We start from the raw sequence: 25,529 nt of genomic DNA, 5'->3' as shown, positions 1-25,529 counted from the left end.
TAACAGTTTTTGTATTTTAATCAGGAAGACAAGGACAGTATCTGTCCCATCCTATCCCCTTTCTCAAGAAAAAGAGACAAACAACAACAAAACAAACCAAAAACACACAAAAATGGTATGATGGGGATGCCAAGTAGCTGTTGGGTGCTTGGGCCCTAAAAAAGTATGATTACAAAATGAGGGGACAACGTTGCCCCGCCTTTAAGCCAGATTAACGTAGATTAATTTCGGGTTTTTTATTTTCTTTTGTTTTTTTTGTTTTTTTTGTCAATTTCATCAATGAACCTGTAAGCCTGTCACCTGTGGTTAAACGTCACAAAACTAGACCTATCACAACTTTCAAATGTCCCCGTTTGAGAATAATCAAAAACCAGTGTTGATGCATTCCTCAGAATACCCTCCCTTAATTTATGGGTTTTTTAAGTTACTGTAAACTGTAGAAAAACAGAGTATTTAAAAACTATCATGGCAGAGACTGAAGCTCAGAAGCATTCAGGTCAACCCTGTTTAAAACACTCATGATTTAGGCAAAGCAGCTTTATTTTTTTAATACATTTCACACAACAGGGCAATTCAAAGAGCTTTACAGAGCAATAAAACATAAAAACATGATAAAGAAAACAGATTCACAATAAAACAGCACAGAGATAAGATATGTAACAGTTCAAATTAATTAGTAAAATTTAAACATTTTAAAACAAAAATCACCTTTAAGTATAGCAAAAGTGCAGACAAGAATTTAAAAAACAAAAATCCCAAATGGCCCATAATTTAAGTCCAACATTAAGAACTTAAATGCGACAGTGTAATTGCTGAAAATGTTGTTTGGTGTAAGGTCGTCATTATTTTTTATAGAGACAGAGGACCCTGGGAACATTGGGATGACCTCCCCCGTTTATAAAATTTAAAACGTTTGTATTTGGTTTCAGATGCTTTTGTTAGCGCGCACGCTCTTCTCAATGACACAGTGTCAGTCTCACCTCAGCCCACACAGCTCCCTCTATTCCCTCCGTGCTCACAAACACCGTGTGCGCCGCTGCTGATGTGCGCTCACATAAAACACGAAGCGAATCAAGAGCCAGTGCAGGAAAAATCAATGGGAAGACGTGAATGGAGATGAACAGATTCTCTTTAGACTGCAGCGAGAACAGATGTGGCAAAGTGCAGTTTACTCACATGTAGAAAAGCACCGACAGCGCTGGAAATAGTGTTGGCGAGGTTTCAAGCTTTAGCCGCGGGAGCTAGATAACGCAAAGGCAACGTGTGTGCTGAAAAACGGAGGTATAGAATATAAACATTGTGGGCATTTAACAGACAAAGAGGCTCTAAGGAAAAGATGCTATTATGTTGCATTATGGTAAATGGAGGATTTAGCTGTTTTGTTCAGATGTGAATGCACCTTGTCAGATTCTTTATTGAGTAAAAGACCTGAAAATGTGTTTAAATTTGAACGTGCAAAAATGTGTTTTTTTCCCCAGCAAATAATAAGTGAATGTTTCCGTGAACATTTTTATCTAAAGGTGTTTTGCTGTCTCTCTCTCTCTCTCTGTTCCTCTTTATCTTCTCTTCTCCCAGCATATCGAGCGACTGGCGCTGACATAGAGGGTTTGAAATGTGTGTTTTCTGGCTCCTGCTTTTGCTCTTGTGGCAGCTTAGCATCAGCGGTGCTTAATGTGACAGTAAATATTAGCTTGTCTGTGTTCTCTGCAGCACCAGCATTTCATAAAGAACCGATCAGAATGTTTTTGGCGATTTGCGCTTAAATAAAAGTTGCTAATGTTAATGCACTAAAATCAGCACGCGGTCCAGGTCTGAGCGAGATTTTCAAGCTTTTTCATTTTGTCTCTAATCTTGATTTGCCAGATTGCATGAAGCATCTTAAGTTTATTTGGCGAGGATTTCACTTTAGGTATTATTTTTCTTTAGTTAAGGAATTTGTTTGATACAGTTGCAAAAAAGGGGCGCCTGATGGCTCGGTGGATGTGCAGAGGCGGAGTCCTCGCTGTGGCAGCCGCGGGTTCACTTCCAGCTCATGGCCTCTCACGCTTAATTTCTGTCCTGTCCAATAAAGACAAAAGAGGTGAAAAAAATATATTTGGAAGAATAAAATTTAAAAAAGACAACTGCAAAAAACAGCTCAAACTGAACAAAAACTAAGCCATTTACTACACAAGACTACATATTAAATACCTCGAGAGTATTTCACAGTGCCAAGGTGACGTAAAGCCCACGATGTTTATGTAGTTTATGTTTTTAGATTTTCTATTAAAGAAATCAGATAACAAAATGGTACATATGAGTCCACTGGTAATAAAACACTCCTAAAATAAATTTAGAAAAAAAAGAAATGAAAAACAAATCTGCAGAAATAAAAGAAAAGTCCACACTCTTGATGAATATGCAAAAAGGACAAGTGTTAAAAAAGTGCATTTCAGAATGATAATTCTCTCTGTTCACAAACTCATCCTCGTGTCTATCGGGGGCTGTAATGTGCATATGAGTACCGTTTATGGCCCAACACATTTTGGTGAATCCAGTGATGCAGAAAAACCTGTTCAGTGCACGTATTACTCCACTCTGGAGTAATATCGGGTAATAAGTGCAATTAGCAGGCTAACTATTTACGGGACGGCAGGGAGCGCGTAGCTGCACGGTCGGGTGCTCCAGATTCTGTGCGAGTTTATTGGCCAACAAAGAAACTGACTGCTGATTAAATCTATAAAATTTCGCAGTAACTGCTTGTCAGTTAGTGTGTCTATGGGGTCGTTTCCCATGAACACTTTTTGGCAGAACTTTATCATTGATGAAAAAACTTTTTGTGGAGGTGATGCAGCTGTTTATTGTTCTTTATGTTTACTTGTAAAACCGTTTTTCCACCAACTTACAATCAGTTCTGTTCAGGACTCTTGGAGCCTCGCTGCTGTCTCGAGAACCAGTCTGCGTGACCAGTTTTAAGAGGAACCATCATAATTAAGGATGTGTCATTAATGGATGATTTTGCAAAACTCTCCATCAAACCGGTGTTTATTCAGGGAAAAAATTACTAAGCATTAAGCTCTTTTACAGAAATGCCCTGGATTCACATTCAGTGGTCTAAAAGGATTCATAACATATGATAGCAATGAATTCAATAAAAACAAATAACTGGCAGAAATGCTTTCCAAATGTTATAATTAACAATAAAATGTAGTAAAACTAATGAAAAAGATTGAATAGCAAACAAATCTGCAACTAGTTAAAAAGATGCACAATAAAACAACAGAAAAAAACTGTAAAAATTATGACAATAAAAACCATAAATAACAATCATGTCTGTAAATTAAATTCTAAAATTTTATTTTAATACTTCTTGTAACTTGTTCTGTTATTTGGTGCAAAAAACTAAAAACTAATTTTCCAAGTTTTGTAAGTATCTGAGGAGTTTCAAGGGATAAAAACAGTGTGTGATGAGAGGTGGATTTAATTTAATGCACAGTGGAAGTGAACAGTAGCAGCAAAACAGCAGAACACTTTGAGTTATTTATGAGTTTTTGTTCTGTTTTTGCAGGTTTTGGACCATCTATTAATGAGACCACCTCTTGCTTGTTATTTTTATTTTTGACCACCTCTTGCTTGAGTTTTTAATCAGCGTCACTGTCGTTTGCTTCTCCTTCCTCTCATTACATCTGTGAAACAAAGCACACACACTGATGTCATTGTTTACAGTTGGGGTCAAGAAAAAAGCTGTTTTTATGTCTCGAGGATGGAGGCATTATGTTTTCAGGTCGTCCATCCATACATCCCTCACATTCACGTGAACACAATATCTCTAATACGTCTAAAGGGAATTTCCTCATATTTGACGTCAGTGTTCACTGTAAGCTGATGTAGTGATTAGATTTTGGTGGTCAAAGGTAAAGGTCACCGTGACCTTTCATTCGTCTCATTTTTATGAACACAATATCTGAAGATGACCTTGAGGAGGACATGGATGTAAACTTGACTGGTGCGCGAAGGCGTACAATCATGTGACGATAAATCTAGTTTGGTTTCAGCTGAAGACCAACTTTCCAAACCGAATTATTTCTCGTCAAAATACTCCATATGGTTCAAAATGATGTGCTTTCGGTGAAAAGGTGCATCGCCAAATTGATTTGAAGGAAATACTTTGAATAAAAACACAAAATAAAGATGAAAAAAATATGTCTAAATTATTTTTAGGATAGTACTTGTGCAAGTCAATCTTTTTTTAAGAAAATTTAAGTTAATTTTTATTAAAAATCTTAAACTTAGATGCTTCATGCAGTGGCTCCCTTATGGGCTGAAGGTGCCATGTCATGGTGCTGTAGAGATCCGGCTTCTTGGCTGTGGCATTGGTGGGACAGAACTTAATTATTTATGAAGCAACAGAGCAGAGCAATACAATGAGGAAAGTTAAGGACAATAATGAGATATCTATGATTTCCCTGACGTAGAAAGCTTCTCGTTCCCCCGGCGGCGTCTGTCTGACTCTGCCGCCTCCTGTTGGCAGCCGTAACAGTAAACATGAGATGATGATGCAGCTCCAGTCACAGAGGGAGGATAATCACTTACATAATATTGGATCTTTGAGGTAGTCATCTCATTCTATGCCATAAATTTTTACTGTCTCTCTATAATACATGACTTCATTAACTGCACCGCGAAGGCAATATTATGTGATCCATCTTGGCGGGCAGCAGCCTGTCCAGATGGATGGGTGTGATACACTTTCCCAATTTATTGCTCCGTGTTGCCATAGCAGCAGCTGCAGGGTTGATATTCTTTGTTTTGGAGAATCTGTCATAGAGGTGCCACGGCGACGCTGGGATGAAGCGCTGAACAGAAAACCAAGGAAGCTGTTTTTTATACTGTAGTTTCTTGCAGAAAACAGGGAGCGTGATGTAAAATCAGCTCTGTCAGGAGGCTGTTATTGATAAACAGAAATAAGATGAGACCTTTTAAACCCTCACTGTACAAAATTACACATTATAGCAACTCAAGGGTCAGAAGCAACAAGTAGAAAAAGTGCTAAAAAGGACAAAAATATCACAAAAATACAAATTATTTAAAATTAAAATAAAATAATATTACATAATATTGTACTGGGCTATAATACAAACTGATATAGGTAGATCTATGACATAGTATAATTATTTGATTATATATATAAGAATAGTTACACAGTATAAGTATGGTTGACATGTATATAACTTATGATATAATGTGTATACATATTACATACAGGATAATAATAATGTAGTAATATGTGAATGCCCTCACTAAGAAAGAAAATATGTTTTCTTTGCATTTATTTGGTTAGAATATTTTGATATTTAATTAATTTGATATTATAGCTACAAGGGAAAAAATGCAAAGAAATATATGTATATAATAGTATGTATCATATGTAGAATATAAAACCTTATGATTATTAATAAATAGAATATAAACTTAAACTGAGAGCTTAAATAGTGCAAAGCTGCAGTCATGTTTTTAGCAGTGTGTGTTGAAATTAGTTTTGATTCAAAATAAATGTCAAATGAGGATTTCAAGGCTACACAGACAAGCAGAGAAATGGATTTCAGCTCTCAGTTATTTGTTTGGCATTTCTAATTTTAGAGACGCGCTGAGCATTACATGCATCTTGCTGCTTTTAGATAATAATCTTAATTGGGAGTTCTGGCTTCCCGATGTTCTCTGCAGGAAATATGACCCTTTTACAAATGAGTCATTATGTCTCTGCACAAAGGGCTGCCTGCTGATATGTTTTATTTTAGGTACATGATGACTAATTTTGGTTTTGCCTGTTCTGAAGTGAGCAATCCCTAATTCATGCTAGATTTCTATGTCTGAAAATGGGAGATGAGCAGTTTTGTATTTTGTTGTTTTTGAATGCTCCTGCATTTGATGCTCTGCTTGAAGTTTTCGTGCATTAGCTGCATTTTCTTTGGCTGGTCGGCCTCTTTGTTGCATCCTTTGAGTTCCCTGCGCGTGGCTTCCTGCTGCTGCCGCCGCCGCCCTCGCTTGTGTACTATCAGATCAAATTTCTCTCTGTGAGTTAGATGTGTTTCAAGCTACATATCTTCTTTCTTCTTCTTCTTTTCTATTCTCTTCTCTTCTTCATCTGTCTGCATTTTTCCATTTCTTTTATTATCGATTTCCCCCAAACCCCACTTCCTGTACACACCCGGCGCCCCCGCCAGCCCCCACAGACCTATCCGATTACAAGAACAATAACAATAAAGGCCAAGCTGTGAATCAAAGAGATGATCTCTCCACAGTGACCAATGCCATGACGGGGATGAGTCCCTCTCCGTCTCTCTCAGCCTTGTCCAGCCGTGCCGGATCCATCGCCAGTCTTCACGACCGCATCATGTTCAGCCCGGGCAGCGAGGAGGCCATCGAGAGACTGAAGGTGAACATGAGAAACTGCAGTTCCCAACACTGCAACTCTGAGCAAAGTGGTTTGATTTCTTTCAAAAAAGTGGAAAAAAACAATGTGTGACTTGGTAAGAAAGGTCCTGCAAATTGATAGAAATGAATCGATTTAGAAAATTAATTTTAAATGCTTGGGGAAAATGCCTTACCTACTTTTATGATGTTTTTTTCCTGGTGTTTTTTGGTTGTTGATTTTTTTTTTTTTTTTTTTTTAATTTTTTTAAATTATTATTATTTTTATTTTTTTTTTGTCATTTGTTATTGGTGCAGTTTTTCAGGAAATTTTCTTGTATTTTTTTTACTTATTTCTTACACATTCTTGCTCATTGTCCTCTTCCCATGTTTTGAAAGAAATCAAGCCAATTTGCTCAGGTTTCAAAGGGTTAAGAGCACTGAGGATACATGCAGGCATCTTTTAAAATTCTCAGAACGAAAGTCTTGGTTCTTGGTCAAATTTGATGGACCTTAGACACAGAAACAGACCCTTTGCAGGATTTGATGAACATCCTTGAAATGCTTGAAATGTTTAAGGATTTTCCCTTAACTAAGACCAGCACCTTGTGGCTTAATGCAGTTTTTAACAAACTTTACTCAAACTGCAGTAAATTGTACATTTGTTGAGGACTAATTTCAGACACCTGTGAGTGTCTGCGCTTCATGTGGGACTGACCTGAAATTAACTACAGTGTCCACATTCATCTTAATTAAGGAGTCTGTCAGGCAGAGTAACAATGAAGCTCTACGGCACCGACGAAGATGACGCATCAGGATTTAGCCACACTACACAAAACTACACAGTTATTGTCTGATTTGTTCTTTTCATGGGATTAATTGATTTTTTCGAAAAAAAAAAAAAAAAAACCTGTCCTTGAGATAAATGTCTGTCTTTAATTACCACTGTCTTTTGAAATTTCAGGAAACAGAGAAAATTATTGCTGAACTCAATGAAACCTGGGAAGAGAAACTTCGCCGAACAGAAGCCATAAGAATGGAAAGGTGAGACACACAACAATTCTACATTTATATATATATATTATTTTAATAGTAAAATCCCCTCTGATATTCAGTTTTTAATCCAAGAAAAAGAGTCCAAGCTAAAACAAATACACTGTGAAAGAAAAACATTTGTGAACACAAAGAGACAAGAGGACGACAACATAAAACAACAGAGAAAAGCTCAAAGACACAAATAAGACCAGAGAATGCCCTTGCAATTATAAAAAACAGGATGTTGAGTTTTTGTCAAAGATAATTAATAATAATATTAAAGCAGCAACATCATTAACCCATAGAAACTTGTACAAATTGGAAGGATTTTCTTTCAAAAACATGGGGAGAAGGCAATGAGCAACTTAACAAGACATTGTCCAAAAATAAAAGCAAACAGGAAAATTACCTGAAAAAAGTGCTAATTTTAAATATATGTTTATAATAATTATAAAAATAGTTTTCCGTATTTTTTGTCCCTTTTTTTCTGAACTAATTTATATTTTTTTTCATCATCCTTTACAGTTTTTTCAAACCAATTTGCTTGTGTTTTTAAACTGGTTAAACAGCTTATGAAAGGCATCTGAGGAGACGCATCGCCAAACATGGTGAACCGTGGGTTTGGAAGGCATGCTTTCTTTGAAGTAAAAAATTAGTGATCTTCTTTTGCAACAGATGCTCGGCCTAAGCCCCTAATGTCCTCAAATCCTACAAACGCCCCTGGTGAGGCATCCTGACATTAAGACAAATCATGCAGCGTTTTGTTTTTCTGACTCCGACATTGATCCACAGAGAGGCTCTGCTGGCAGAAATGGGCGTAGCAATGCGAGAAGATGGCGGGACAGTTGGCGTTTTCTCCCCCAAGAAGGTAAGAAAGTTTTGAGACATCTGCAAAATTCCTCTGTGATCTAATACTTACCACTTCAATTATTCACTGATCTGCTTGTTTATTTACCTCAAAGCCCTCCGATAGCCCTAGAAAGCCCCAGCCTGTGTTTATCGACACGGTCGGGCTGTTTTCCCAAACGAGGTTTGTCGCTGTGAAGTGTTTAAAGCTGCCTCCTTCTCTGAGTGCTCTGAGTCTCTCCAACAGGAGCTTCGCCAAGGCGCATCAGTCGAGGGTTTTTTCTCTTTCATTAAGCGTTATCTGAAATCTACTTCATTACTCACTTCAAACACTCCCTGGCTGCGCCGAAGGCAGCAACGGGTGTAAACATGGGGGGAAAGATAATGGTAGCGCCCCGTTTCAGTGATTTATGGCTGTTTGCCTGCAGCCCCACAACATCAGACTACATTAGACAGTCCTGCTGTGAGTCTGACTGCATGGAGTTAACTATTGTTTGATGTTTGCTACTGAGAGAAGCTGCTTTTCAGCTCTCTGATGTGCAGCGTGTGCATGTGTTATATTGTAAATAACATACTGGCAATGTCTGATTTATGTATATGACTCACTGAATTTCTGCAGTTAGTAAATTGTTCCTTGTTGTGTGTCAGACGCCTCATCTGGTGAATCTCAACGAGGATCCTCTGATGTCTGAGTGCCTGCTGTACTACATTAAAGACGGGATCACCAGGTCAGATATCATCACACATTTATAATCAACTGTTAAGCTAGTATAGAAGGGTGTAGGGATGTCCTTCCTTCCTAAAAACTATATTTTTATTGAAATTTTAAGTGTATATCAAAACATGTACATCAATGTACATGTATATATGTATACATACATACATAAATAATTAGTTAGCTTAAAATAAATAGATAAATAAATTCATAAATGAATACAATAAGAAAGTAATATAATACTTAACCTTTTGAAACCTGGATCAACATCTGTTTTCTTGTGCTGTGTGTCTTTTACAAGCACTTGAAAATTTTGAAATGTGAGCAAACTGGTCGGACTTGTGTCGAAAAACATGGTAAAAAATAAATAAATATATATATATATATATATATATATATATATATATATATATATATATATATATATATATATTAGTATGAAAGTGTCCCAAAAATTGCAAGAAAATTGCATCAAGTCATCAAACATCAAGTCAGTTTGATTAGGTTTCAAAGGGTTAAATGAAAACGCACACATTTTTATATCAGTTACTCACTCATGCCTCCACAGTGAGAATCCAAAAACACTGACTTATTAGCTGACATATTAAAGCAGTTCTTTATTATTTATTTGTTTGCTCTCACATCATATTGTCATTTTTCCTCTTTAGGGTCGGTCGCGTGGACGCCAGCAGTCGTCAGGATATCGTCCTCAGCGGCCACTTCATCAAGGATGAGCACTGCACCTTCACCAGTTCTACTGGTCCGAGTGGAGAAAGTAAGCCATCTTTACCTTCCTCCAGAACGCTGTAAGTTTAATACCGACAGACAGGAAGTGAAGCCTCATGTCGCCCTTTCTGTTCTTAAGTAGCAGTTGTCCTCGAGCCCTGTGAAGGAGCCGAGACTTACGTCAACGGAAAGAGAGTGACGGAGCCCACCGTCCTCAAATCAGGTCAGTGAGCTCTCCTGCTCTCTACTGTTGCAGCAGCATGTATGTGCTGTACTCATGCATGCATTTTGACTTCTTATTCCCGAAAAGGAAACCGCATCATCCTGGGGAAGAGCCATGTGTTCAGGTTCAACCACCCCGTGCAGGCCAGAGCGGAGCGGGAGAGGACCCCGTGTGCTGAGACTCCAGCTGAGCCCGTGGACTGGGCCTTCGCTCAGAGGGAGCTGCTGGACAAACAGGGCATCGACATGAAGCAGGAAATGGAACAGAGGTACTTTGGAGGAAAAAGTGAACCGTCTAACCTTTTCAATAAAAGCCGCGTAGGTAGCAGAAGAGTCTGTGGACAGGAGCAGCAGATAAGAAAGCTGTGGAGAAGCTCCTGAAACGGAGCTGCACTGCCGTTTTCCCTCTGAGGCGATGCATCGCGTCTCCTTTAAACGTCTTTTGTTCTGTGTTTGACTTCAGGCTGCAGGAGCTGGAGGACCAGTATCGCAAAGAGAGAGAAGAGGCCAACAACCTTCTGGAGCAGCAAAGACTGGTACAGTGCTGAGCAGCTTCATGTGCAGTTAACCCTTCAAAACCTAGATGATCAGCTTTCTAGTGCTGCTATCAGAAACCTTTCTCAAGCATTTAAACCTTTGAGACGTGAGCAAGTTGGTTTGTTTTCTTTCAAAAACATGAGAATAAAGGCAATAAGCAACTTGGCAAGAATTAGTTAAACGTGACGTAAAAAATTGCTGGAAAATTATCCCCTGAAAAAGGGGAAAATAAAAAACATTTAAATTATATAATTAAAATTGTGGTACACAAAAAATATGTATTTATTAATATTATCATATTTAACACTATTTAATATGTTTTCTTTTTTTGTGCTAATTTTCTTGTAGGCCTAACTTTCAATGTTTTGCTCATTTTTGCGTCATTTTTAGGATGCCTATTGCCCTCTTTCAATATTATTTTTGTTTTTTAAACAACTGTTAAAATTTTACTTTTCTGGACATCATTGTTTTTGTTAATATCCAATAATCTCCTTTTCCCATGTTTTAAAAGAAATTACATTTCTCAGGTTTCAGAGGTATAAATGCTTGTCTGAATGAGGCAAAACAAAACTGATGTCGATCAAGGTCCCAAAGGGTTAAGTCATCAAATTTCCAAAAATATTAAAATTGTATTTCAAAAAGCACCCCATGCTGCATCTTCAGTAAAAATAAACCACAAGATATTTTTCCATGTACATTTAATGACCTTTGGTTTTCCATTTGAAAGGACTGCACAGTTAACTCGCTGACATCTGCTCCTAAAGTGCTTGTGTTTACATTAATCTTCATTATTTAATTATCCAGGACTATGAGAGCAAGCTGGAGGCTCTTCAGAAGCAGGTGGACAGTTATTACCCAGATGTCCCTGAAGAAGAGGAAGAGCCAGAGGAGGAAGGTGGTGCAAACGACTGGGCACATATCAATATCTGTCTGCTGGTGGAAAGCAACTCTTCACCACATGATGTTGTTTTATCCTTTTTACCCACAGTGCAATGGACAGAGAGAGAAAGAGAACTGGCTGTGTGGAGTTTTCGTAAGTGGCGCTGCTACCAGTTCACCTCTCTCCGTGACCTGCTGTGGGGGAACGCCATCTTCCTGAAGGAGGCCAACGCCATCAGTGTGGAACTCAAGAAGAAGGTCCAACACGTTCTCGATCATACTGACATCCGCAGATTATTTTCATCATCCGTCTCTCTGATCACACCGATGCTTTTTGTTGCCCGTGCAGGTCCAGTTTCAGTTTGTGCTGCTCACAGACACTCTGTACTCCCCGCTGCCTCCGGACCTGCTGCCCCCAGAGGCGACTAAGGACAGAGAGAAGAGACACTTCCCACGCACCATTGTGGCCGTGGAGGTGCAGGATCAGAAAAATGGAGCCACGCACTATTGGACGTTAGAGAAACTAAGGTACGTGAACACGCACCAAGTCTTTACACACCCTCCACTTAGCTCTGCTCAGCCTCCCTGAGAGAGTTTATTTCAGGGCTCTGATCGATTCTTCAGCCTCAGATCCAGGAGGAACAATGTGGATTCAGTCCTGGTCCTGGAAAAGTAGAGCAGCTCTTTACCCTCGTTGGGCTGCTCCAGGGGTCCTGGGAGTTTGCCAATCCAGTCTATATGTGTATTGTGGACTTGGAGCGGCCTGTGGGGGGGTACTGCGAGAATATGGGGTGCCGGGGTTGTTGCTTTGAGCCATCTGGTCCCTGTATGACCAAAGTGAGAGCTGCGTCCATCATCTCAGCTCAAAGTCAAACACATTCTCAGTGGGTGTTGGCCTCCTCCAGGGTCGTCCCTCGTCACTGATTCGGTTTGTGATACGCATGAACAGGAAGGTGCAGCCGGAGGGAGGTAGGGGTCCGGTTTGTGGACCTCAGAGTTGTGCTCTTTGCAGATGATGTGGTTCTGTTGGCCTCATCAGACCTCCAGCATGCACTGGGGCAGTCTGAGTGTGAGAGGCAGCACCTCCAAGTCTGAGGCTCAGGTTCTCTGCCGGAAAAACTGGGACTGCACCCTCTGGGTTGGGAGAGAGTAGGGAAGGATCTCGGGGTCTTGTGGAGCGGAAGATGGCCAGGTGGTTTGGTGTGGCGTCAGCAGTGGTGCCAGCATTGTGGTGAAGGTGGAAGGCAAATCTCTCGATTTACCAGTTCATCAGTTCGTTTTGGTTTTCTTAAGAGTTTAACTCTTTCATGTCACCTCTGATCAAACATTAATGTTTTGGTAAAAATGCACAACATGCGCGCTCTGCCTCATCCACCTCTACTGAAATTTGACCTCATTCATGGTGCGACACCGGTCCGGGCTCAGCAGCCTGTCAGACGCTCCCTTAGTCTGTCAGACGCTCCCTTAGTCTGTCTGTAATATATAGTTATATTATATTGCTTATTACTAATGCAATAGGAGCTGGATTTAGCACCATGACGCAGTTAGCACACATTGCAGATGTATAATACTTTTTAATTTGCCAAGTGGCATAATGAAAAATGCTGGTCCAGCTCACTTGCATAACATCAAATTGGTTTAAGCTTATATACCAGACTGGACTGGCAAATCTAACTCTGCTGGGTGGAGAGTGAAAGAATGAGATAACGGATACAAGAGGCCAAAATGAGTTTTCTCCGAAGGCATTCAAAAATGAGTGCAGAAACTTTTTATTGTGAACATTAGTGTTTATTATGGGTTGCTGTTTTTTACATTCTCTTGAATATTATCTGCAAATAAAATGTCTGCAAGCCTTTGATGAACAGCAGAAACAGAAGAGGTTTAAAATGTCTTTGTGAAGGATGAATTTCACACATAAAAATCAGTAATATCACAGTGTTCACTGGAAGAATATTTCTCATTAACTCCATGCTGTGCTTCATTTTAGCACAATAACATAATGTGTCAACTGTTGCTTCTTCCTGCAGGCAGCGGCTCGATCTGATGAGAGAGATGTACGATCGCGCTGCCGATGTGCCCAACAATACAACTGAAGACGGAGAAAATGTGATGACCGGAGGGGACCCCTTTTACGACCGCTTCCCCTGGTTTCGTCTGGTCGGCAGGTAAATGCCGAACACCACCGGCTCTGTAGTGTGTGAACAGGACAGGAAGTCATTCAGACTGAGCTCACACAAAGGTCAACAGCAGCGAGCAAACAGAAGCCCAGTGTTAGTCATTGAGTTCAGGATAATGGGAGGCTGCTGGCCATTACTGCCACATATTGTCCATGTGGTTTACTGATGGACTGATAATGACACCAGCATGAAGTAGTCTGCAGCCCACTTCATTGCGGTGTCTCTGTGTTTGCAAACTGAAGTCTGGTGTTCTCAGTCTACACTGTGAGTGCGACACTGTCATCAAATCTCTCTGTTTCAGCTGATATAGAAAGCTGTATTTGCATGAAGGACTGACTGGGTATTATTTAGCAAAATGCATTGCACAAGGACCTTTTAAGTGAAATTATTCAGTATTCTTTTTAATTTAGCATATTTTTATCCACAATAAAACTGTCATATCTTGTGGAGGATGACAAAATAACTTAAAGATCAAAGATTGAAATAACTGAATGTTTAAATAAATGCAGTAATGAAAAAAATAAATGCAGGAATAAAAACAAATGGAAATAAATATTATGTAAAAAAATACAGGTATGAATAAAAAAACACTGAAATGACTAATTAAATAAAAGAATTTTAAAGGTACAGGAAAAGATAAATATATGAATGAATAGATACAAGCATAAATTAATAATTACTGAAATAAATATATAAATGTATAAATAAACACAGGCATAAATAAATAAATACCCAAATAACTAAATAAATGCATTATAAATAATACAGGAGTAAATAAACACATACGGAAATAAATAAATGTGTGTATGAACAAATTCAGGCCTAAATAACTACATATTTGTATAAATAAATACAGAAATGAATAGATGAATGCATGAATAAATATAAGTTGACAATAAAAGTGGACATAAATAAGCATTATACATTTATATCTACAGTTCTGCAACTACATTTATTTATGTATGTGTTTCAGTGTTAATTAGGTTGGAGGAATCATTGTATTTATTTATTAGTTTTTTATTTTATTTTTGTATTTTTTTGTATCTCCATACTTATTTATTTAGTCATTTCATTGTATCTCCTCATAACTGATGAATTTTAAGTTGGTTTACTGTCAGTTTTCAACTTTTAAATTCTCCTTGCTTCCTAAATGAACAATGCGCCTCCAGTGTGAATATATTTCCTCTGAACATGAGTTCACAGCTTCAACACAAAAGATGGATTTGACAACCAATTGAAATGATCAGTACATGCTCGTTGTTGCCAGGCTGTTTTTGTTTTTTGTTTTTTTTAAGGGAAAAAAATTGTCTGTGGAACATTTCAGATCGACATTTCTTCAGTCCTCCTACTCAAAGCCTGCTGTTTTTCTGTCTCACTCTGGCACTCAGCCTCCCGGTCTCTCTGCCAGCTCTCTCTGTCTCTCTCTCAGTCACACGGCCCCGTTACATAACATCCAGCACTGAGCCTTTAATGTCATTTAGCTCCTACAAGACAATCAAAAACGGTTAGGCAGTAATCTGAAAAATGTCCCCTGAAATATGCTGCTTGTCAGCTCACTTAGATTTTCGGTTTCGACTCAGTGAGTGAGTAATGCTGGCACTTGGGGCCAAAAGCACCACATCTAATGAAGTTTAGCTCCCTAGACAAATTATATCTCAGCAAATAGACTGAAGTTGGATATAGCATTTTTATTTTTGTGTGTGTGTTTTTGTACTTCGACCTAAAAAGACACAGTCTGTACCAGAAGAGACGAGGCATCGGTGCACTCGTGGCGGAGGGTTCCTAATTTTACAAAAGGTTTAACACAAGCATTTGTGATTGTCATTACCTTTAATACACAATATTTGTAAAAAAATAAATCCAGCTGTCAATTCCTACAGCCATGATGCAAGTATTATTTCAAAACATATGAATATGTGTAAAAATAATAATAATAATAATAATAATAATAATAATATAATAATAATAATAAAATGAGCATGTCACTGACAAAAACAAACACTTTTAGTGAATGTAAGTTGACAGTTCAAACATGCCCATAATTCAAATCTGTCAGACACCAAAACGTGGGAAAATAGGGTCCAGGTTTTACAAAAACCACACATTTACCCCTAAAATTCTTTATATAAACTCTCATTAAAGGTGGTTAACCTTTGTCGTTTGTCTAAACTCTCTGTTTCCACTGTACACACTGAACAGACAGTGAACGCAGATTTTGGCATCAGGGGAGGGTAGTTTTTTCCCGTGGTCCGTTCCATGTGGTGCTCCATCACTCCTCTTGTTTGAACAAGTGTGTGCTTTCTATCTAACTGTTCTAACCTAGTTCCCATGTCTCTGGCTGCACCAGAAACCCCATTTTCAACACATGCATGAGCGAGCGCATGAGTGACCTCACCCCGTCCCCGACCCTCTCCAACTCTGAAATTACTGAGCTGGCTGACCCGCAGCTCGAGGGTCGAGGGGAGGAGGAGGAGTTGGAGGAGTTGGATGACCTGGACGATGATATCTTTTTGGACGACCCGAGCTCGGAGCTCGGGGGAGTGGATGATGATGATGATGATGATGATGATGAGGGAGAGCTCTGCCGAGGCTCCGGCGAAGGCCAGGATCCCTTTTACGACCGCTCACCATTATTCAGTGTAGTGGGAAGGTTGGTGAGGTTTCGGGAGCATGCTGGTGGAGGAAACTAGCTCTTTCACGCTGAGACACGGGGTCTGTTTCCCTCGATAGACATTAGCACAGATGATTGTACATGTTTTAAAATGCAGTACACAACATTAATACAGTACAAGAGCTCTCTCATAAAGTCATGTTTGCATCAGTACATGAAATATGCGCATGAAAACAATTTTAATTTTTCATTTACAAATAGAAATTTCCATTGTACTGCCCATCTGGGACAAGTAATATTTAGTTGCAACATCAGCATGAAGTTAGGGCATTTTAGCTGAATAGCTTCAGTGGAGATTTGAAAAACACTGTGGGAATTTAGTTCATGTCATCTTCTTAAAGCTACAGTTGGTAACTTTTACAAAAATAAGTACTTGTCATATTTGCTATAACCTGACAGCATTACATGAGTGGTAGTTCATTGCTCTGCCTCCTCCTACTGCTCCTGATAGCATTTGCAAGAATCTACAACCAACAACCAACCGAAGCCAATGAGACTCAAGCACAGCTGTCAAAAATGCACTTTAACGGGGCGCCTTGTAGCTCCCAGTAGCGTGGAATCAAACCTGTTGTCGCAGCAGCGTCAAGTTTGATTTCAAACTCCGCCCTTTGCTGTATGTCATCCCCTCTCTCTCCCCCCCTTACACACTTAACCCATCCTGCCAAATAAAGGCAAAAAGGAGAAAAAAAATAATCTTTGTTTGTTTATATATAAAGAAAATGGCCCAGACACACCAGACCAACATCAAGGGAACTAGCAGTGACAAAACCGCCCGCTGTGTTGCCTCACATTTGCACACAGTTGCATGTGAACACACCACAGAGATTCAGCCAATGGCTAACCAGCATGTACAATCTGCGCCTGAGTGAAAGGAAACACCACTTAATACCAGCAGACAGTGTTTGTCTGTAATCGTTAATCAACAAGGGAAACCATAAGACTATAGCCTCATGCCCACTGCACAAAAAACCCACTAACACCCGCTAACTTCTGGCTTTTTAAATGCTATTAGAATGCCAGAGATCTGCATGCACACCTTGGTCAAATGATTCCTCCGCAGAATCATGTATTTATCACCTCCAGCTCTGATCGGCATCGATAGGTACACAACACCTGATTTCAGCTCCTTAACTGGTGAGATGCAATGACTTGCCGTCACTAATTACCATCCATCTCCTCCTAAGCAGTGTCAAAACACTGATCCAAATACATCTGCACACAGTTTGAAAGAGAAACTGAATAAGTTAGAGATATAAAAAGAGAAGAAACTACTGAGACGTTTCCACAGACCTCTGTTCCTACTGCTGTGTACCTGTTCTCCTGCCTGTCTGTGACATCGCACGGACACACCACCAAAACTCGTGTGGTGAGTTCACTGGCAGTGGGAATGCAGTATTTAATAGGCTTACCCGTGTTTGAAAAACCCAAGTGCATGTGCTAACTTGGGCGGGAAAGCAGCATAAATTGATGCTAGTTAGCCAATTAACACATTAACAACACAATCTCATTTTGAAAAAACAAACGATACGAACCTGCTTAAAACCTCATCTTATCTGTTATAACGAGTTTGTTTCAATCTCACTCCCCATTAACTCTGACAATCAGAGTGATGTCACTCACGGATGGGTCTGCCCTCGCTGATTCAACCTGCTTAAGCAGTCGGAAAAAAGCCCAATGAGGGCCAACGGTACAAGGATGCAATGCAGTTACTCGGCCAACAGACGCTCACCAAACGCCGACTGTTGGCTTGGTGTGTCACGGCCTTAAAAGTGACCGCAGTTAACGAAAGACTCCTCGGTTTTCATTGGTTGTTTTTATTTAGACAGTGGATTCTTGCAAATGAAGCAGCATAAGGAAGCAGAGAAAGAAGTTTTTTTCTACAGATTATCTGTCTCATGTACTACTGTCAGGGTATAATGACAGGCTCATCAAATATGACAAAAAAATTGCTGTTGTAAAAGACGCCATCTCCAGCTTTAAACACTCCCTGCCTGATCAGAACACCAAGTCAAAGTAGCCACTTTAGTTTCTATTTCCTGTCTCAGTGGTCACCGTCACCGTGTCTCATGTTTGAGACACAAATGTTCTCAAATGTCAAACCACTACACAGATTTTTTTTCATGATACTGAGTTGACTCCGGAGTAGACATTTCTGGGCTTCAAGGTTTTATCTTTTGCTTTCTATCTTTAATCTCATCAGATCTGACTGTTGCTTTATTTTATTTGTTTCCTTGCTTTTTGGTTTTTTTCACACTAATAAGCTTCTCCTTCATATTCAAATTCTACTTATTAAAAAAATGTCCTTTGTGTCAGCCCAGGGTGGGTCAGTTCATGCCACTTGTTTCCATGGAAATCCAAGCAAAGTTGATGCTCAACGGCTGCTTGAGGTGTGTGTCTCACTGATGTGTGGCTAAAAGCAAAGGAGCGGCTTTTACAGAAGACCTTTCACTCGCCAAAGCACTGACATGTCTCATGGAGTATATTCAGGTCTGATTTGCATAACACAGGAACCCACAGCGAAATGTTCCCAGCATGCTGTGAAACCTGAAAGAGTCGATTCATACCAAATAGCAAAGTGGCGTTCAAGGAAGACTCAAAATCTCAAGATGAAAGAGCTGGTTTCTACTGCAGCTGTCTCTTTTAGGCATGCCAGAGCACAAGTCTTTTCATTTTGACCTTTTTGTCGATTTTTTATTGAATACGTCTGATGATGAACTAGTGCCCCTCTTTTGCACAAATTAGCACTTCGACCCAGGAGGTGCGCTTTGATTTCTGATGTCATTCGTTGTTTTTTTTTTTTTTTTTTGGTGTAGCATACAATATATCAAGCTGTTGGCAGTTTTTATTCAAGCTGAGCCATGTTGCGTATGATGATTTCTGTTCCATTTGCTTTTGATTCCTTTGAGTCAAGACGTTGAAAGCATTTTTTTTGTTCACCCTTTTTTGTCCTGAGCATGCCTTCTTTGCACCTCACCAATCTTGTCATAAGCCTGTCCCTTTTTACACCCTTAAATGTCTACCCCTTCTAGCTCGTGCAAAAACGTGGTCATTGACTGCAAGATTGTAGAGCACTGTAGCTTAAAAACTTAAGACTGAGAAACACAGAAACAGGAACATTTTTAGTGCAGTGCATTTAAAAGTTTTTCTCACTACCCCTGACGTATTTAGAAATCAAACACAAAGTGCCTCAAGTGGTCATTTTGGCTCTGCACATTTGATATGTAGTGTAGTGTTTTCATATTTAGGCACGTTCACGATGCTCATTTAAGTGCAGTAGCAGACATCAGTCAGCTTCAACAGTAAAATCACTGACAGGAGAAGTGAATAATTATGATCATCTCGTTGCAATGCAATGCTCAGCTGGGAATTCGTGGATCCTGGCTTTCATGTGGATGCCACATGACATGCAACACCCGCTCAGTTTCTTTTCACCGTGGATGCCCAGCAGGACAATACGCCGGACCACACCTATGGATTTGCTAAAAGACCTTGATAAAACATTGGCGGCAGAGCTCCGTTTATTCCTATGAAAGCTGCTCAGTCGCACATGAAGCATATAATGTTCTCTTTCCGTGGTATAAATGTACCAGGATCTTCTGCATTAAGGAGCCCAGAGGACGTGCGTCTTAGAGATTTAACGGTGGCCGATCGAGTCCAAGCAGCCAACTTGTAGTTTAACACCTGCTAACTTGAATGCGGATAAGTTTAGGTAATCCTGTGGCTTACCTAAACATATCGGACCAAATTCTGAATGTTAAACGGGTTTGCGGGGATTTTGACACTGGAAATGTATCCACTGATTTGCAGACGTCTTTTTTCCAGTGTAAGTCACTAGGAAAAAATATTTCTTGGCCCCAAAGCATCACGTGATGGACGTGGAAATTGTAATACCACTTTTTACCATTATGTAAATTTGGCTTCAAAGGAGCGTCAACTAGCTCACTTGGACTTCCGCAGCTACATATTACATTTACGGTGGCCTCCTTGCCTCTGCTCGGCGGGATGCTGCTACTTGATGTTTACAAATGCATGACGCGGGATGACGCGGCACGTGGTTATGTTAAGACAACACAAGCACATGGAAACCAATGTCGGTATGTCAACAAACACACATGCTGCCACAGACGGAGAAGGAGGCACACGGTAAGGTGTAGAAAAAAACATTCAGACTGGGACCCATCCACCGCCCCTCCTGCCTGCTCACCGCGCTCCTGTAATTACATTGTTACCGGCAGCGTTTCAGCCTGATGCTGTTCTGTGGCATGTGCATGTGACAAGCTCCATCCAGCTTCGCTCTCAAGTGACACTGCCGCCCACGAAAAAGGCCGAGGCAGCAAGTACCATCTGGCGGCGTATGATAACAACGTGCCTGGTTCTGTACGGCTGCCTTCTCAACAGATGCCGTCCAGGAGCGTATCATGCGAGCGTGAAAGGTGCCGGGATCTTAAACTGAAAGCACTGTCAAAGTGTCTGTATTAAAAAAGTTTTTGAATGAGAACGGGACCAAAGGTTTCCCAGCAGAACATTGCATTGAAACAAGATGATCAATGTTATTCACTTCACCTGTCAGTGGTTTTAATGTTGTGGCTGATCGGTTTAAAATCATTAAGCAATGCAACTAAACTTTTCAGGGATTCCTCATGAGGAAATCATCTGTGTCCAGCTTAGTAAAGAGCTGGTTTCCAATATTTTGCAATTACTTAAAGAATTCAAAGTTGACCCTCACACACATGCTCCTTAGCCTCACCAAGCTTTCATCAGCACAGTCCAAAAGTTCAGGATTACTGCATGTGACCCATAACTGTCCTGAGAATGTCATTTTTTGTAGCTGGTGAGGAAAAGCCCCCAGAAAGCGATAGTAAAGGGCAGCCATGGCCGTCGCAAGAGCAGTCCCAGCTTCTGTTTGGTTGCTTTGCAGCTCTGTGTTCTGTTGTCCAGTCCAGTGACATTTGATCAACTGTTAATCATCTCCTCACTCCGGTAGTTTTTAATCTTTTATCATTTCTCTCTTTTTCTGCTTCCTGTCAGGGCTTTTGTTTATCTGAGTAACCTGCTGTACCCGGTTCCTCTCGTCCACCGCGTGGCCATCGTCAGCGAGAAGGGCGAGGTGAAGGGCTTCCTCCGGGTGGCGGTGCAGGCCATATCAGGTAAAGCTCGGATCCTCAGCCTCTCCGTTGTTGTTGAGACAGAGGCCGTGGAGGGGTTAAAGGACAGGCTGTGTGTGACTTCTTAAGGGAGTGAAGTGAAGGTGCTTTGTGTTTCCCTCCAGCTGATGAGGAAGCTCCCGACTACGGCTCAGGAGTGAGGCAGTCCGGCACTGCCAAGATCTCATTCGAGGATCAGCAATATGAAAAGGTAAAAAAAATTATCTATACATAGACAATACAGCAGAGATACTCTACTTACTTTGCTTGGGGGGCCACTTTTACAAAATGACAAGAGGCCAGGGGCCAGTCACAGTAACCAAGTACATTTTCCAGAGAAATTTCCAGGATTTTATCAAATCTTTAGGATTTTAATACATTAAAGGATGTTAGCACATTTCTACGATTTTAGGTGATTTAGGAATTTATTTAGGAATTTATAGGATTTTAGGATGTTTGTAGGATTCAGGATATTTCTTAAGTTTTAGGATATTTCAAGGAACATGGGGACACTGAAGAATTTTATGACATTTCTAGGATTTTAGGACATTTAAAGATTTTAGAGTGTTTCCAGGAATTTAAGTCATTTAAGAATTTTAGCACATATGTAGGATTTTAGGATTTTCTTGGATTGTTGGAAATTTCTAGGATTTCAGGCCATTTCTCTTATTTTAGGACATTAGGGGCCTTGCTAGGACCTCTATCGAGGGACCATCCACTGGCACTTTTTTAGAAATATATAAACAAGCTTTATTATTATGCCATTTTATGCACTCTGGCACCTCCTGAATACTAGAAGTACAAAGTTGGCAGTATGGTGAGTTTCACTGCCATCCAGAATTCACATGTATAAACTAACCAGCTAACCAGTGTATTTTGCACCTTGCAGTTCCAGTCCGAGTCCTGCTCTGTGGGGCTGTCCCGCACTGGGATTTCACAGGAGGAGCTGCGTATTGTGGAGGGGGAGGGGCAGAACGCAGAGATGGGGCCCTCAGCTGATGAGGTCAACAACAACACATGTGCGGGTAATTGTATTTTTGAGTGAATGGACACAGGTTTGTGTATTTAAGAGAGTGTGTGTGTGTGTGTGTGTGTGTGTGTGTGTGTGTGTGTGTGTGTGTGTGTGTGTGAGTGTGGGCTGGCTACCTGGAATATCAGCCGGGTGTAGTTTAAAAAAATAAATTGCCAGTACCAACATCAGTACCCCAAAAGTGATACCAATACCAGCTAGTACTTCATGTCATACCTCTTTTTTCTGCTTCATTTGATTCCCATCATGTGAATGGAAACATTCACTTTCATTAAATGTCACCGGACGCCACACGTGTATAGTGTAGCCATACTTTCAAATGTTTTGATGACATCTTGTCACACTAATTTACCACCTCTGTCAAATACACCGCACTTGACTTCACAACAGACTGTATGGGTTGTAGCTGCTGCTGTTTCAGGCCAGTCACATTAAATCATAAACTCTTGCAATGATTGGCAGTAAACAAAACCACACAAATAGGTTTTTGTTGGGTTTTTTTGTAGATCTTGGTTCAGTACAATCTGATTTTTATTTTGCAGCTGGTGCAGATGAGCTGGAGAATCCGCTGAAGAGTCTGGACGGCCCGCTTGACACGACTCTGGAGCACCTGAGGATCGGAAACATTTTTACCTTCAGGGTGACGGTCCTGCAAGCCTCCAGCATCTCTGCAGAATACGCCGACATCTTCTGCCAGTTCAAGTGAGCAATCCATCAGTTATTTTTTTAATTTAATTTTACTTACAACATAGCAACTGCAGTACAATCATCATGCAATATCAAAATATAAAAGCTTGCATTTTGTCCCTTTTTTTTTATCCGCCAACCCTCGCCAGAGACAAATTATATAAACCTGAAATGAAGAATGCATACATTTACATACATATACATACATGTACGCATTTTAGACATAGATATGCAAACAGTAGAGTAAATCAAAATGTAAACACAAATACACACACACACACATATATATTCATACAAACAAACAGATTTATACATTAGTCACAGTTGTCTTTAGTTCTTGTAATTTGCTATGAATAAGGATCAGTTATGGAAGAGCACACAGTTTTAGAGTTTTCATATATGTCAGAAATGGTTGCCATGTCCTAGAAAATTTACCTGTAAAGCCACCCAATGTAAACTTTATTTTTCTCCAAGTGTAAAAAATTCCTAAATCTGAAGCCCACTGGACATGTGTGGGAGACGCCTGCTGTTTCCAATTCATAAGAATAATGAGTCGAGCAATTAAGGAGGCAAAAGCGATTGCTATGTCCTAAAATTATGGAGATTTGGAGTCCAAAAAGTATGGATGAGGGATCCTGTTAGTGACCAAAATTAAAATGCTTTTTAATTGTGCATTTTGATTGTGCATGATTGTCAACATTTATCATGTTTCTTTGGATATATATTTCAGTTTCATCCATCGCCACGATGAGGCCTTCTCCACTGAGCCCCTGAAGAACACCGGCCGCGGCCCGCCTCTCGGCTTCTACCACGTGCAGAATGTAAGTATCAGACGGATCCTCTGTGATGATCAGTCTCTTTGGCAGGTTTTTAAGAGGTCAAGTGCTTTAAAATCACTGTATTGTTTTTATAGATTGCTGTTGAAGTGACTAAATCCTTCGTGGACTACATCAAGACTCAGCCAATTGTGTTTGAGGTGTTTGGACACTATCAGAAACAGCCTTTCCTTCCACTCTGCAAAGACGTCATCAGGTACCTGAATGAAGTGACAGAGCTGATTTACTGCACACATAAAAGCTCCTTTTTAACCACATATTGCTCAAAAACACAACGCACTACTGCTTCAACTCATGTACCGCTGCATCTGCAAAACACAAAGTACTTTAGTATAAATTTAGGACCATTTTAGGACGAGGGGAGACATCTTTCTTTGTGTGGAACTTGACATTTAAAATTAGACAAAGAAAAAGAGAGAGAGATCACGCCAGTGGGATGACACAGAGACACAGTGCTGCAGTGCTGTGTGAAAACCGTTAATTAGAGAAATAAATGAGTTTTATGGCAGTTACATTTTAAAGCAAAAATAAATTACCATTAAACCCTCAAAAGATAATCTATTGTTCAGACAGATGGTCTCATGGAGTCATTTTCCTCCTCTGCATCGTTTACGTCCAGCTTGCTGCAATGAACTTCGTTTCAGTGAGACAATTGAGCAAAAAAATAGAAATAGGGCAAAGAGAACAGTATAAATAGTAAAAAAACAAAACGCAAACTCAGTATTTTAAAATAAATATTCACCAATTGCACATGGAAAATGGTTGCACACTGTGATAAACTGCATGTAAGTTTAAGTTGTGTGTGGTCTTCTGGGAGCAGTGCTGGCTAAAGAAAAATGCAGCTATAGGTCAATAAATATGGCTGTGTTTTCATAAAATGACATATAATTGTGTGTTTCCATCACCAGTCCACTACGTCCCTGCAGAAGACAGTTCCCACGCGTGATGCCTCTGTCCAAACCAGGTAAATAAACTCCTTACAGATCGTCACTTTGCTTTGAATTCCACCTTTTTATTCATGTTGTCTTTGTACTGGTCTCCCTGCAAGTGGTGTCATCTTAGCTTCATGTTGTTGGGTATGAGCAGTTGACTCTGACGCCTCGCCGGACCGGGAGAAATCGCTGGACCTGATCCGATACCTGGTCCCAGATGTGTTCAATGGGGCGCTGGTGGACTCGCTGTCAGGCCACGCTCTGTCTGCCGCTGGCATGGCTGCTTCCTTCTTACTGGAAGCAAACGAGCGAGCTCAGCTGACAGCTCCACCCACCTCTATCTGTTCAGTTATTAAAGCTCAGAAGCCGGGTTGGTTACTGATGTCGGATCCAAGAGAATCCTGCGACTGAAAGCCTTTTTATATCAAGTGTTTATCTTACTGAGGTCCTTCCAGCTATTGGCTCGATGCTCTGCAAGTGTGTCCCAATAAAGAAGAAATAATTTGCATTTTTTTTCAGTTGTGTTACAGTTTCTACTCTTCAATGTCTAGTAGAAGCTGTAATACTTCAAAAAATGAAATGATTTGATATAAAAAGGTAGTTTTCTTGCGTCAGGATTCAGTTGGATCGGCTCTCTGGTGTACTGTGTGTTCACTGTTGACCTGCGTGGTGGATTCTCCTTGCAGTTCCCTCTTTGAGCTC

General features: G+C 40.1%; 1 protein-coding gene across 1 annotated transcript in view; it reads left to right on the top strand.

Moving 5' to 3' along the window:
• The window catches only part of kif1aa (kinesin family member 1Aa), a 69,567-nt gene that overhangs the window by 24,530 nt on the left and 19,508 nt on the right, over positions 1-25,529 (top strand). Inside the window, 21 exon segments of the mRNA XM_042483707.1 lie at positions 1,576-1,614; positions 6,282-6,415; positions 7,355-7,434; positions 8,218-8,293; positions 8,920-8,999; positions 9,655-9,761; positions 9,855-9,935; positions 10,023-10,203; positions 10,398-10,470; positions 11,276-11,366; positions 11,460-11,608; positions 11,700-11,878; positions 13,378-13,515; positions 15,875-16,177; positions 21,227-21,345; positions 21,468-21,553; positions 22,232-22,361; positions 22,915-23,074; positions 23,790-23,880; positions 23,973-24,091; positions 24,804-24,859. Of these exon segments, the coding sequence (XP_042339641.1) occupies positions 1,576-1,614; positions 6,282-6,415; positions 7,355-7,434; positions 8,218-8,293; positions 8,920-8,999; positions 9,655-9,761; positions 9,855-9,935; positions 10,023-10,203; positions 10,398-10,470; positions 11,276-11,366; positions 11,460-11,608; positions 11,700-11,878; positions 13,378-13,515; positions 15,875-16,177; positions 21,227-21,345; positions 21,468-21,553; positions 22,232-22,361; positions 22,915-23,074; positions 23,790-23,880; positions 23,973-24,091; positions 24,804-24,859 (2,472 nt within the window).

This window comes from Plectropomus leopardus, chromosome 3 (assembly GCF_008729295.1).
Source record: "Plectropomus leopardus isolate mb chromosome 3, YSFRI_Pleo_2.0, whole genome shotgun sequence".
Lineage (NCBI taxonomy): Eukaryota > Metazoa > Chordata > Actinopteri > Perciformes > Serranidae > Plectropomus > Plectropomus leopardus.
The sequence above is the reverse complement of the archived record's forward strand: the minus strand, read 5'-3'. Positions and strand labels throughout refer to the sequence as shown.